This window comes from Colias eurytheme, chromosome 7 (genome assembly GCF_061535395.1).
Source record: "Colias eurytheme isolate Ceu_HAF_F1 chromosome 7, ilColEury1 Martin Lab GWU primary, whole genome shotgun sequence".
Taxonomy (NCBI): domain Eukaryota; kingdom Metazoa; phylum Arthropoda; class Insecta; order Lepidoptera; family Pieridae; genus Colias; species Colias eurytheme.
Window position 1 is genome coordinate 8,788,206 of NC_142986.1, and position 14,448 is coordinate 8,802,653.

Consider the following 14,448-nt stretch of genomic DNA (forward strand, 5'->3'; position numbering starts at 1 on the left):
TCGAATTAAAACTAAATTAAAGTTAAAAAATCTGAAATCATATCGATTGATGAAACTTCTAAGTCACATATAACTCGGAAATGCTAACACACTTAACGTTACATTAAAAATTCAACATTATAGGAATAAAACCCTTTTCTGTCTCCTAAAAGGTTTATTTTATTCTTATAGAATTCCCAACGGCTCGGTCGAGTCCGAGTGAGTCGCGCAGAAGCGAGGGCCACCTCCATGGTGTTCGTAATGATCATTGCCTTCACCGTGGCCTGGACACCGTACTCCCTCTTTGCTTTGATGGAACAGTTCGCTACTGAGGGTATTGTGAGTATACCATATAGTCCTATGTCCTATAGGTTTATATTACAAAACGATACAATTATGCAAGCGAGTCATGAATGTCAAGACATACTAAAATAATTTTATGTTTAAATTTACTTTCATAGTAAAGCAAAGGTTTATTATGATGATATGTTAAAAATGAAGTATTGAAATGATTGTCTTTTCTTATAGATTTCACCTGGCGCCGGAGTGATACCAGCTCTAGTTGCCAAAAGTTCCATTTGCTACGACCCGCTGATATACGTCGGCATGAACACTCAAGTGAGTTTTAATCTTATTATCAATGGCAACAACACGTACAGTTTTGTTAATTTCGATTAATCTTTACAGTTCCGACAATCCATCAAGAAGATATTTGGAGTGCATTCAAAAGGTCGTGGTTCTCCTGCCAGCAGAGCATTTAACAATACAGCCATGTCCCCAGCCCATAAATTATCCGCTTTCAATGATATTACCGTACGTTTTAATACATCAGAAACTAATCTTTCAAGTACGCCCAAAAAGCTCAAAGATAAAGCGTTCAGCTTAGAAGAATCTGATGAAACAAATTACGACGGAAGTCGTCACTTACCCAAAATGTATGAACTAGGAACAATACAAGAAAATAAAACAGCATCAGATGCGGAACGCTCCGTTGATACTGTTTACGACGAAGATAGTAGTAACAAGAGAGACGACACAGATGTTTCTCCCACATTAATAATCGATCATGAACGTTTATTTTACAGCAAAAGAGACGAAAGTTCTCTGAATCCAAACATCACAATTGATGACCAAGTATTCACAAGCAAAAGTACTGAAAGTGACGCTAATAAATCTAAAAATATCAAACATAGTTATTCCTTTGATTTGGGGCAAGTTCCCACTGAAGCGAAAAGGAGAAAATACTCAGTTGAAACGTACATACCGTCGAAAAGTTTCTTCAAAGAGACAATAGTTAGTAAATTTTTCGACAAAGATTGCGTTCAACTGCAGAGCAACTTCAATGTGTAGCTAGTAATGATATCGAAAGTGTATGAGGGAACAAAATTTAGCACAAATATACGTATTAGCTTAGTATTTTATTGTTAATAGAGAATGAGGAAAAAGGGTACTTTTAATGATTGAAGGATCTGTGATAGAAGACATCAGTGCCAATTTTATTTGTATTTTTATAATAACGAATTTATATGTAGAATTAAAAGTAAGTGTATAGTTCATTACACTATGAAGTGGCCCGTGGAAGTGGCCGTCATTTTATGTAAGAAACTATTGAAGTGAAATCATACAATTAAAAATAAAGGATAAAAAAGGAGAAGAGTTTGATGATATTGTAAAAACATTCACAAATATCAAACTTTCGTTGTAAAGATCATAGAAGAAAGTATTATCAAAAGAGATGGCCTTAATATATTTTTGTACGATAATCATAAGCACCGATTGTCTTTGAAAGTGGAATGGTACACGGGCAAAGAAATTTCCCACCTTTTGAATAAAAGAAAATGACAATATTATATTGCCATAAAAGAAAAAAATATATAATGATTACACTTCAATATATCGAATATCATGTGTTCACCATTAGACTCACATTCAGAGGTGCTTGTAAACCAATTTTAGAGGAATTCGATTCCAAGAAATATATTTTGCTTCATCATTTTGTTGTCATCCATTTTAAATATTAAATTAATGTTAATGATGTTAAGATATTAATACTAAATGTTACTGTGTCATCAGAATGGTAAACTAAAATATTTTTATTGTTAGCTCTGAATTGTTTCCACGATATTGTTAAGAAATGTATGTCAAATTTACAAAAAGTTTGTATAAAATTGCGAATAGACATAATAGGTATTGTTTATTATATTTTGTTGTTACAATTCGAAGTGCTAGGTCAGTAAAATAAAGGTATTAAGTACATAGAAAACTTTCATGTTTTTAGTATAAAAGACATAAAAATATATAAACTAATTCGCTAAATCCACTCCATTCAAAAATTCTTTTCTAACTTCGCAACTTTAGAATGCTTCATTTTACTCAATAACACAATGTTGATCAATTTTCCTGTCTCTTGTTTTATTAAATTTTAAATATTTTGTAACAAATTTTTGATTCGTTTGAACAATAATTTCTCCTTGAACAACTAAAACTCTTCTTTATATTTTATAAGGTACCGATATTTATGATTTATTTACATTTAAATTAATGTGTTCTAGAAATATATTTTTGTGCTTTTTTATATCTTTAAAAAATCCGTCCAATATTATTCATTTCGATTTATGTATGTAATGGAACAAAATTCTCATAATTTACTGGCTCTTGTGGAATTAGGTACATGCAATTAGTAGGTTGGTAATATTATTCAGACATGCATATTATAATTTGAATGTATATTTTTTTATAGCAAAGGTACATTATCAGTGTGGTAAAATAATGTTACATTCATCTGACTTTTCAAATATAAACCAATATTTAGTATCTAGCTAAGTAATACGAAACAATAATACATGAACAATAAATATAATTTTATTTATGTCACAGCTTCAACATTTTAGAAAGTCTTCAAATTTTGTCTGGACAATCGGGCAGACAGAATATGGTGAAATATATTGTTATATTTAGGGCCGATTTTTCAATGCCCAGATAAACAGCTAGATAGACGTCTTTATTCTTCAGTTAACAAAATATTCAATTTTTCAATAGACGAATAGGCCTTATCTATCGAATAACTACGTTATTTGAGGAATAAATCTATTTGCCGCTCCAACGGCCAGATAGCGCGCTATTCGACGGTTAGGCGTTTGAGTTGACAACTGACGCGTCAAATTTGGGATATTTTCGTATGTCATAACATAGAGCGTAGAATTATTAACAATTAAACCTCTTTCTATATAATTATTATCAATTAAAATCATATTGAAATTGATGTTTTTGATAGTACTGATGACCATGCCATTGAAAATTTGCCGAACGCTGCCTTTTTAAGTATGTCGTTTCTATCGTAAAATATATAAATTGAAACACAAATTTAACCAAACTCTTTACTCGAATCAAAACAACAATCAACAATCATAGAAGACCAGAGACAAGACAAACTAAAATGCACTCCTGACGTGAGTCATAATGACGGTTGTTGACAAATTGCAAGAGTTGACTCTATCCCGCTCTAACCTGACTAATTTAATATTTTTGTTTCGCCACTCCGAGAGCAGAGCTGCCAATATGGAAATATTTGGTCAGATAGTTATTCATCAAATAAATCACGATTGAAAAATAGGCGAGCCGTTATGAGTTAGATAAATTATTGAATAAATCTATTCGAGGGGTAGTTATTAGACTGTTTATCTCGCGATTGAAAAATCGGCCCTAATGCGAACACTACTACCAATCGTAAGGGCGGCCGTACACGGACCGCTTAAGCAGTTGAGACCGACGGCTTGAAGCCGCGGGCGGTGTACTATGGACATTCATTCACTGCCGTACACGGACTTCTCGAGCCGTCGCGACTGCTTCAAGCCGTCAACTGCGCGGTTTGTAGCGACATCTCGAGCAGTCTACGACCGACCGCTCGATCCGCCCGTGTACGGTCGCTCTAATAATGAAATTAATCAACCAACCGGAAAATTTGTTAGTGATACTATTGTCCTTTTAATTGCTCAATCTCACGTTATCTGTATTATTTAATTATTTACGTGATTGTTTATAAAGTGTAATAACGCGTTAACTCAGATCGCCAGCTGTGTACACTTTTTGTTTTGGTAATACTTGAAATCAAATTATGCTAAACGCGTGGAGAAAAATCTCGATGTAATTTTAGATACAGTCAGCTTTAATTTTTAAATGTTTAAGTGGTTTATGTGGACATATTATTTGAGTTAAATGAAATAAAATCGATCTATTAGCTTTAGAAATGAAGGTTACCATAATTAATTTTATACTTGGAATCTGTTCCAATAATTATTTTTATCTACTTTAAAACATATCTAATTTTTATACGGTAAATACTATTTCATATGGATTGTAATTTAAAATTTTCACGTCGATATTCACGAATAAATTTCATTCTTTGTAAAGTTTAAAACATAATTATTGTATTTAATAATTAGAAGAGATTTGGATGATTACATTTTTCACATTGTCCGCAGATATAGTATAAGGTTTAAATAGATTTTATTAAGATAATATATTTAAATCATTAATTAATAAAATATTTCTTTGACACTGAGTTTTATTTTTCTATCGACCATATAGAAATTTTATCAAGAACAGTTTACTTATAGAAATAATAATTTCACCTTACATAATAAGTATTTAATTTCTATCATAGTAGCTTTTCTTCACGCCTAAACTACTGAACCGATTGGATGGAAGTTGATACAATGATAGTTTTTAGAGGATATTAGATAAGTTTTATCCCGCAAATCCAACGGGAACAGGACAATGCAAGCGAAGCCGCGGGTTGAAAGCTAGTGAAAATATTTTTTTAATTTACCTACCTATTGATGAAATATAAACACAGACGACTAAAGCGCGTCACACACGGTGAAGATTTTATCTTAAGATACTGTTGTATTTTATATTACAGTATCTTAACGCATCCGGTATCAGCGTTCGGACCATCATTTTTCTTTTTGTCATTGCGTACTTAGACTCCTGTAGAACCGCCATCCTGTTACAAATGACCCACAAAATTTCGCGTCATTTGTAACAGGATGGCGGTTCTACAGGGGTGGGTGGTACGCAATGACAAAAAGAAAAATGATAGTCCGAACGCTGATACCGGAAGCGTTAAGATACTGTAATATAAAATATAACAGTATCTTAAGATAAAATATTATAGTATCTTCACCGTGTGTGACGCGCTTAAATCGTCACAGCTAATTGTGAAAATAAATCTCAGCTGAATAAACAAAAGAAACTGCAATTTATCAAGGTCTAGTATCCTATTTTAGCAACACAACCCCTAGACTTTTTCCTAATAATTAAGAGAAACTTGACGCTCGAATCCGTCATAATGAGCACTCGCTTGTTCTAACATAATTAACATTAATTTCGTAGCGGAATAATTATCAAATGAATGTTTATAATTATATCTCGGTCTTTGTTCGTAATATCATTTTACAAGTCATTATTTTTTGGGAGATTCGTGTTTGAAGTTAGGTTTGTGTTGAATATGGGATTGCTATAATAAAATCATTTTGCATAATATCGTATACTGAATTCAAATTGGCACTATATTTTATGGCCCATCGTAAAACTGTGTATAGGTTTCTAAGTTATCGAATGCCAGAATTTTCAAGGCAGTAAATTAAGCATTAAGAATACATTACACTCACCTACCTACATAACTTCAAGTTGGACGGGATGAACTTTCTACTACTTACGTTAGTTCTGAAAAAAAGTGTTCAGTGAACACGTATTTTTAGTATGATCGTTTTCATAGATTTTCACTATAATAGCGATAATAAGCTGTTCCCTCGATAGTTACTATATTGTAAAGAAAATACTTATTTAGATGTTATTAAGCAACTGAAACTTTTAATCTAAGTTCTCTAGGTAGGTCTGTGTCCTGCCAGACCGAGACTTTTTTGCTAGTCTCCACCGGGAATCGAACCCAGGAACCAGTATCCCTGCGTTATACGGTGAGGCGTTAACCATTGCACCAAGGCGGCGATCATTGAATTTTTTACCACGATTCATTACATAATTACTCTTAGTCTCCTTTGCATAACCTTACTAAGTAAAACATGTAGGTGCTGGCTCTGCTGGCCGCTGCCACTGCACTCCTATCTTTTCCCTTGCTCGGCTCGTGCTTCTTATGGTCACGATCTTACCTCTAACCTAATCATTACCTACAAGTTATATATATCTTCATTTTTTTTTAATTATGTGAGATTAAGTATAATATTTAAAATAAATGATTAAAAAGTACTAAATCATTGTTTTATTCTGAACATCCATTTTTACAACGGAATTGGAAGGGGCCAAATCCTTACATGTACCTACCGATTAATTTCTATAAATCTTGGTAAAACCTAAGAATTTACACAAAATATATAAACTGGCTTTTAAACTACCTAACATAAGATAGTAATATATATAAACTTAGTTATACCTACTTTAAAATTGTCATTTATTTTATGAATCCTTGATGAATCCCTTTCGAATTTGAAGAAGCTTTTTGCATAACATTTCAATAAAATGGTTAAGGTAATAATTATTGTCCGATTGTGATGAAATATGTATTTTTAAGTGGTTTATTCTAAATTTCCATGATATATTTGTTTGTTTTTGCTTTACAATAAAAGTCCTTCAATTATGAATACTTTTACACTTTATTTAATTTTTAAATATAGACATAAGTTAGAAAAAAGTGATAACTTACCTCAATACCACTTCAAACTCTCTCGTGTATATGTGTTACCAACTTACCACAGTCTGCTAATGAGGAATATTTATGAAATAAAAGACCAAGTAATTTCAAATTTTTATTTAAATAATCCTATTCACTGTATGATAATAATATAATATATTATACGCTTAAGCAATACTGAACAAAATAATAAACATTTACAAGAGACAAACCTCTATAATTACGGATCAATAAATTATTAAAATTCCATCTGGTCGGTAACAGATTACATCATATAAAATTAATATTTACAATTAAAACTAAACAGAATCACTTTTAATCTCATGTGTTACAATACAGATAATATATTGTAAAAATACGTTGTATATTTATCGAAACTTGTATAATTTTATTGGTTACAAAAATCCAAAAGTTACGCCGTTCGATGTAGGCAAATGAGAAACATCAATTCCTACTTTAAAAAAAAGGAATTATCGTCAAATCCACATTAGGGCATATACACATAAGGCAAAACCGCGTTAAGAACATAGAGTTATCACAACTTCAATATAATGACTGAATAATTTAAGTTAAAACGCGCATTTAAGAAAAATCGCTTTATGTGTATAAGCCCTTACACACCAGAGTATCACTTTTATGTACACCTCTCTCATATAGAATAAAACCTAGATATAGTTATAGGAAAACTAACTCATATTTAGCCATACTTTAATCGGTGTAAGTTTTAAAAGACCCAACTAAGAATATTATATGCTTAGTACAAGTTATTACGGCTTAAAGAAATAAAGTTTAAACAAGAAAAATCATTCCTTAATATTTTCCCACAGATACAAAAAGTAGAAAACCATAAACAAAGGTAGCAAAAATAACGTAGCATTATTCCTACATAATATTATATCATTAACAAGTATATTATAAATTAGACTAGCAATTGTTCTATTTTTTTTTACTATACATTACTCTGATGTGTATAATTTAATGTCACTAATCGGTTCAAAGCATAGAGAACATTATCTATGGTCGTTTTAAAATTCGTTGAAAACCATAGACATAGCATGGTCGAATATCGAAAAGCGAGAAAGAGACAAACTATACATGTCAAGGCGGGAAGTTGATATTAGAAAGAGACAAATATATGTCTCTTAGCATTAGTCGATTTTATTTCTATAGACAAAAAATTTTGGGGAATGAATATACAGTCTTAAATATTTCAGTCAGTTTATAAATTTAGGCATGGCATGAATGTTCGTAAAATGCGAATACACGACTATTTCTACTATGGAGTGACTATAATTTACTTCAACGATTTGTATAGAATACCATATATTGTAAACGCTATGGTACGAATAAACCTAGAAAATTTCAATCACAACAATTCTACGTTAAAGTTATGTTCGATTTTATGTTAAGTTCTGATCCCGGTTTCGTATTTCAAATCGACAATTCCGTTAGCGAATTCTAATTAATATATCAATCATGATATCAATTATGAACACTACTTTTTTATTATATTAAGATCACACATGCACTTTTTTCCATATCTTAGTCCAGTCCCTAGTCCCTATTTGTAACTTATCAATGAGCCAGACTGCTATTTCGCAAAAAACTTCTTTAAAGTAAGACTTAGTTATAAAATGGATTAGAACGGCATGTAAACTTGAAATCTCTTCCTGATGATCTTATGATGGATAAAAAATGTGAATAAACCATTTTAAGTTGAACATAAACAATCTAGTATCATTAAAGAAGTTACAGATAGTGTACAAATAGTGCACAAAAAACATTTCATATAAGTTTATATCCATATTTTAAAGACTCCTAAAACACCATTGATAGTAATCGTATCAACTTAAAGTACAATCCTAAATCTTCTTACTTCCTCCAACCTTGTAGTATCCAAATAAACAGTATATTATTTTTTGTCAAATACATTCAATCTATCGTAAATTACAATTCCTCTAGAAATATTCTCAATTCTACATCAATTCTTTGAAGTCATCAATTCATTAGCACATTTATTGGCCATCTCAAATCACTTAAAAGTGAATTCCTCCCTTAAATCCTAGTCTCCCCACTTCTCCTCATAATTTTCCCTCAATTCTTCTGTCGCTCCCTCGAGTCCTCCCTGCAAACTCCCCTCGGTGGGGAATCTCTACCCTTATGGGTCTTACTTTTCCTGGACCTTTTGAACTTTGCCACATCATCACCAAAGACATCTCCAGTTCTAAGGGCCGATATGAGGTCATCGAACTCCCCCTTCTGCCCGTTGGTTAGAGTCCCATCGCGGGAGGTATCGCCGTTCGAGTGCCCGTTACAGTCAGATTTGCCCAGTGATTTCGCCACTGAACCCAGTATGCTGGAACCTTGTTTGCGCTCCATTGTACGTTTCTTGAGCTGTAACGATAAAAATATTGCTATATGAATCGATATAAAGTATCTTTCTCTATTAAAATTACGTTAATATATTTCTCAACTGTAACATGGAAGGACATCAGTTCCCATAAACAGACTACTAGTCTACTACTAGTCTGGTACGGGACCATCGTTTTGTATATTTTGTAATTGTATGGTTGTGAAATAAATATATATTTTTTTGTAAGTTACTACTTAGTTAGGTACCACAAAAACCACATAAAATAATCAAAAAAAAAAAAAGAGACGTGTATAAAACATCGCAGTAAGGAATTATCCATCACGATGTATATGAGTTTCATTAAATCTCAAAACTTTGTATCGTTTTTTCTTATTTTTCTTTACAAAATAACATTTCTCTATCAAAAATTTAACACAAACCAGGTTGAACATTAGATTCACTTATTTATATACTAAATCGTCATCAACTATACAGGTTGTCCCACCGCCGGTATATTAAGCTCAGAGGAACTTATACTTTTGCAAACGCTGAGTACGTAATATATTAGACCCTAATATATTATACAGCTAGCTATTATTTATGCCTAAAGTTGACGTTTGTTAGGGAGCGAACCTTCTGTACGTAGTACTATTATACATATATTGTGTGGTGTAGGTAAGTATAGTTTTAACGTGATAACGTTTTTAAAATCGTTTTAGTCGGGTGACTTGTTCAGAAACTTGTGTCACACCAAAACCTCACGAGCGCGATCGCAGGTATAACGAGAGAGAGACGGACCGATCTCCCGTCTCATCTCGAGCGCTGCCACCAATAAGACGTTATCACGTAAACATCTCGATCGTAAACCTACTTTACAAACAACCAATTTTTGTATATACATATATTGTATTAAGGGAAGGGACTGGCTTTCTTAACACAAGCTATGCCTAGCAAGAGAGTCAGAGCCTCATAACCAATATTGTATATCCAAAAGGTGAAATAAAGATTTTTTTTTTATAGTACAGGAGACCGACCTCCTGCTCGTGTCGACTCCTCCGCTCGTCCTCCTCCCTCCTCCTCCTCGCCGCGTCACACTCCGCCCGCGCCTCCCCCAGCTGCACCAGGAACGAGTCCAGGGCACCGAACAACTGCTCCGGGGACGCTGAGGGTTCTTCCCCGAATGCGTGTGCGCACGCTTCCAGTCTGCTCTTCATGTCCTGCAAAATGGAAAATTGCATTTTTTATAAAATTACGTATAAATTATATTCGATAAAAGTTATTGTTTGACTTCATGAATACAAAACATAACGACAAATAAAATAAAAATAATAAAAAAAGACGTGTGGCACTCGGGGACTGCCGCGGTAAAGCTATTACATAGCATGCCTTCAAGCCACACCTCCGCACCCGTCGGAGTGGGGAGCGTGAGGTTTTTTCGTTACGGAACTTCTGGATTCGGTCCCCGCGCTCAAAGCTCGCGATTGAAGCTATGCAATTTCTTAAAAATAAAATTCATAGACGGCAGTAATTCCCTTACATTAAGCGACCAGAAACCCTAATTTCCCCTACCCTACCCTAATTTCCTAATCACCCACCTGGAACAGATCCTCCAGCTGCGTGAAGGAGCACACCGCGTGCGCATGGAACTCCCTCATGACGGGCACAAACGCGTCATGCTGCGCCCGCGCAGGCAACGACGCGTGGTACTCGAGCTCGCGCGCCACGTCCCGCAGGCCGGCGCGCAGAGCGGTGACGTCACGCTCCAGCTGCTCCACGCACACCTTGCCGGCGGAGCGCACGTGCGGCACGTCCTCCTCGAGGAGGAGTACGTCTTTGAACTGCAAAGGGAATAATTTAGGGCATGTTATTTTGAAACGTAGCAACAAATACTAATAAAGAGAGAAAAAGTATTTTCGTAAAGTATTTTTTATTGAGATTTCATTTGATTTTGAAATCCTCTTCCATAATGTGCGCATACGTTTACTATATAAGAAAAACCCTTTATTTCGGTAATATACTTAAATTTAACGAAAATAAAAGCCATTTTTCAAAAAATATTTATTAACTGTGCTAGAACAGCTCGCACGTGTCATGGCGTAGGCGTGACGTCACTCTATAGTCTTCTCAACAAAATCTTGCAACGAAAATTACAAAACACACCTGAAGTGAAGTTGTTTACCTAAGCGTGACGTCACGCGTTTCAGTCAAAATGGCCGACTGCAGAATTTCAATGTTTTATTTTATTGATAATCTCATTAATCTTAATTTTTTAAATATTTCTAAGTCACTATTTTTAATTTATTTATTATATATTTTCCCTTAAAAACACTAATTCGATCATTTATTGATACTGTCGTCATGCCTATTCAAATCAAACTAATTGTCTTTTTCAAAATAAATTCCAGTACTTGCTGCCACATTAATCTGAAGGGAGAGATGAAACGAAATTGAAATACAAAACAAAATTAGGCCTCCTCCTTCAGACTTCAATGGTGGCAGAAAATTATTTAAATGACTAGAGGTGGGCGTAGTAATCTACTTGATAGTTAATTAAAATGAGGGAACTTGAACTGCAAGTTTATAAACGAAAAATGGCAGAACAATAATAGCCATAACACATCCTGAAACTAGATGTAAGAAATGAAACACTGAGAAAACAAAAGAAAAACACAAAAGCTTCAATTTCTTACAAAAACACAAATACCAATTAAAATAGCTGAATTAGTTAAATTTATAACAAACATATACCTGTGTTTCAAGCATCTCAACGAGATAATGGAGCAGCGTAGTATTTCTGGACACACTCGACTTTGTATCAGCCAGTTTGCTCAGCGACGAAAGACGGAAACCGGACGCGTTTCCACGAGCTCCTCTGGAAATTAATAAAATGGAAAATTAATAAAATGGAAATTATTGCTAAAACAACCAAAGTTTGCACGGATTATGGGTTAAAACCACATGTGTTCCTGCAGAGTTACCAAATATGGGCTGAAAATAAGGAAATTATTAAAACTGCTATTCGCTATATTATAACTCAATTGCCTTTGCAATCTTCTTACCTATACATATATTTTCATAAAGCCAGTACGATCTCTTACAAGATCTCTCGCGGTTCGAAGGACCATGGACGCTTGTCCAAAACTTTTCTTTACATTATCATTAAAATATTTCACAATTCCTCACCTATTCATATAATTCCCTAGCGCCAGAACAATTTCTAACAATGTCTTCAACCGCCTGGACCTGGTCATATCTCTAGCGGCCCTAAGGACCACGGACGCACGACTGGTTGCCTCGGCAACCGCTGCGGAGAACTTCTTCTTGAATAGTAGTGTTCGTACTCTTTGTTGATAATGGGGTATTCTGAAAATATTAAAAAAAATGTTTGAAGTTTTGGTTTGTTACTGTTTCGGAAAATACCAAATATTTTCTGATTAACACAATTTACATAAATATGGAAAAAGACGAAAAGGTCGGCGAATTAAAAAAAGTACATTTTTATTTAAAAAAAGATGTATTTTTTCGGGCCAGAGAAGCAGTCTTCTTACCCACTTAAAATCATACATTTTTCATCAGAATGAGGCTCGATTAAAACAGTTACACAGTAAAACAATGTCCTGCTAAAATTCCGAGATCCTTAATAGGTGATCGTCTTCTCCTACCAATTCTACCCATCCCAAATGTTTTGACGTGATAACGTATTTAAAATCGTTTTAGTCGGGTGACATGTTCAGAAACTTGTGTCACACCAAAACCTCACGAGCGCGATCGCAGGTATAACGAGAGAGAGACGGACCGATCTCCCGTCTCATCTCGAGCGCTGCCACCAATTAGACGTTATCACGTAAACATCTCGATCGTAAACCTACTTTACAAACAACCAATTTTTTTATTTGTAATATCTCCATCTCCTACCAACTCTTACTCACTTGGATATCTCATACAGGAACCGATCAGCTCTCGCCATACTGTCTAACTCATCTTGATGCTCTTCCAATAAAGCCGCTTCTTCAGCACTAGGTGTGAACTTGCACAACTGTTCCACCATATCGATGGGCAGCTGTTCCGAACTGTCCATGCGGAGGATTGCTCTGGAAAAGTGGATTTTATTTTTAGTATAATAAAGTTGAATTTTCGAAAGCTTAAATCAATTTTTCCTGGTTTTGTTGCCAGAAAGTGGAATTTTCTTGTGCCTTGTAAAATTTATGTGCAAGATGTTCAGTTTAGAAACTGATCAGTTTAGCATGAAATAAATATAAAAAATACACTTTAGTATCAGATATTTGGATCAGATGCAGATGGTTGCCATTCACTATCAACGATAATGAAAGGTAACCATTAGGTTAAACATTTACTGCTACACCACGCATACCTCTTTATCTGCAGATATTTTGGGAAGTATACGATCATTTTAACTAAAAATCTTTGCAAATTTGATATTTTTTGAAAAAAAGAAATTTTTTTTATAAAAAAGTTCTATAGTCTCCTCGAATTTAATTTCAATCAAAAAAATGACAACTCCAAGGAATCTAAATTTAATAATTGCAGCTCTTTCTCACCTACAAATCTCTTCATCGCTCATCTTCAACTTGGACAACAAAATAGTGCAGTTCTGTGCGCGGCGTCCGTCGATCACTGACAGGATTTTGGTACGTGGTTTCGATCCTAATTGTCGCAGATCTTCTACTGAGCCTTCGTTCTGTAATTATATTTAAGAAGATGTTAAATAAGTTAAATTAAAGCCTGATCTTCTTTTTCTATAAACCAGTTCAAGACTATTTATTTAAGCTAATCTTTTCAGAAAGAAGTTAAAGTTAAATATGTTGTAAGTTGTGTTTTTTTTTTGTGTTCAACACAAAATTTTGCTACATCTAAATACACAACATCATCTTATCTAAATATGATAATTCTTCTTAAATCTTTTTCCCTGCCTTTAATAACTCAAACATAAATTTTAAGGTCAGATAATATAATAGTTCTGGCATTAAAATTTCCTCCTTTTACCATTACTATCAATTATCTGGAAGTTTTCTTATTTTACCCAACCCACCTGTACACCATTCTTCTGATACGCGCAGAACATCTTATCAATCGCGTGCAAATCTATCGCATTATATAGCTTCGTATCATCTAACTCTTGCCATATAGTACCATGTAGTTTCGTATCTGGCAATTTGCTCCAATTGAAGCTCTTTAGTGGGTTGCCAGGTGTTGGCACGTTCTTCTTCGGTCGGGGAGGTGTGGGGGTGAAGGGGGCTAGGGGTGCGGGAGGGGGGAGTGGAGCCGCGGGAGGGGGAGGAGCGGTGAGGATGGGGGGAGGAGGGGGAGGGGGAGCGCTGCACGTTTCTATCACCGCGCTTTTTAGGTTGCTGACCTGTGGGGGGTACGAATAGTTTAGTTTCACAGT

The 14,448-nt window shown here is 34.3% G+C and overlaps 2 protein-coding genes across 3 annotated transcripts in view; one reads left to right on the forward strand and one right to left on the reverse strand.

Moving 5' to 3' along the window:
- Positions 1-1,365, forward strand: part of LOC149907214 (parapinopsin-like) — a 58,699-nt gene extending 57,334 nt beyond the window's left edge. The window contains exons 5-8 of one of the 2 annotated variants that reach the window (XM_090103795.1): positions 172-318; positions 508-597; positions 667-1,101; positions 1,225-1,334. In XM_090103795.1, the coding sequence (XP_089959921.1) occupies positions 172-318; positions 508-597; positions 667-1,101; positions 1,225-1,329 (777 nt within the window). In that variant the 3' untranslated portion in view covers positions 1,330-1,334. Of the gene's footprint in view, positions 1-171; positions 319-507; positions 598-666 lie in introns of both variants that reach the window. The other variant, XM_090103794.1, reaches the window with a different exon arrangement.
- Positions 1,366-6,790: 5,425 nt separating this feature from the next.
- The window catches only part of DAAM (disheveled-associated activator of morphogenesis-like protein), a 74,655-nt gene continuing 66,997 nt past the window's right edge, over positions 6,791-14,448 (reverse strand). Inside the window, exons 14-21 of the mRNA XM_090103618.1 lie at positions 14,092-14,415; positions 13,601-13,740; positions 12,971-13,132; positions 12,225-12,404; positions 11,790-11,913; positions 10,637-10,879; positions 10,076-10,258; positions 6,791-9,082 (exon numbers count right to left, since the gene is read on the reverse strand). Coding sequence (XP_089959744.1) covers positions 8,783-9,082; positions 10,076-10,258; positions 10,637-10,879; positions 11,790-11,913; positions 12,225-12,404; positions 12,971-13,132; positions 13,601-13,740; positions 14,092-14,415 — 1,656 coding nt within the window. The 3' untranslated portion in view covers positions 6,791-8,782. The remainder of the gene's footprint in view (positions 9,083-10,075; positions 10,259-10,636; positions 10,880-11,789; positions 11,914-12,224; positions 12,405-12,970; positions 13,133-13,600; positions 13,741-14,091; positions 14,416-14,448) is intronic.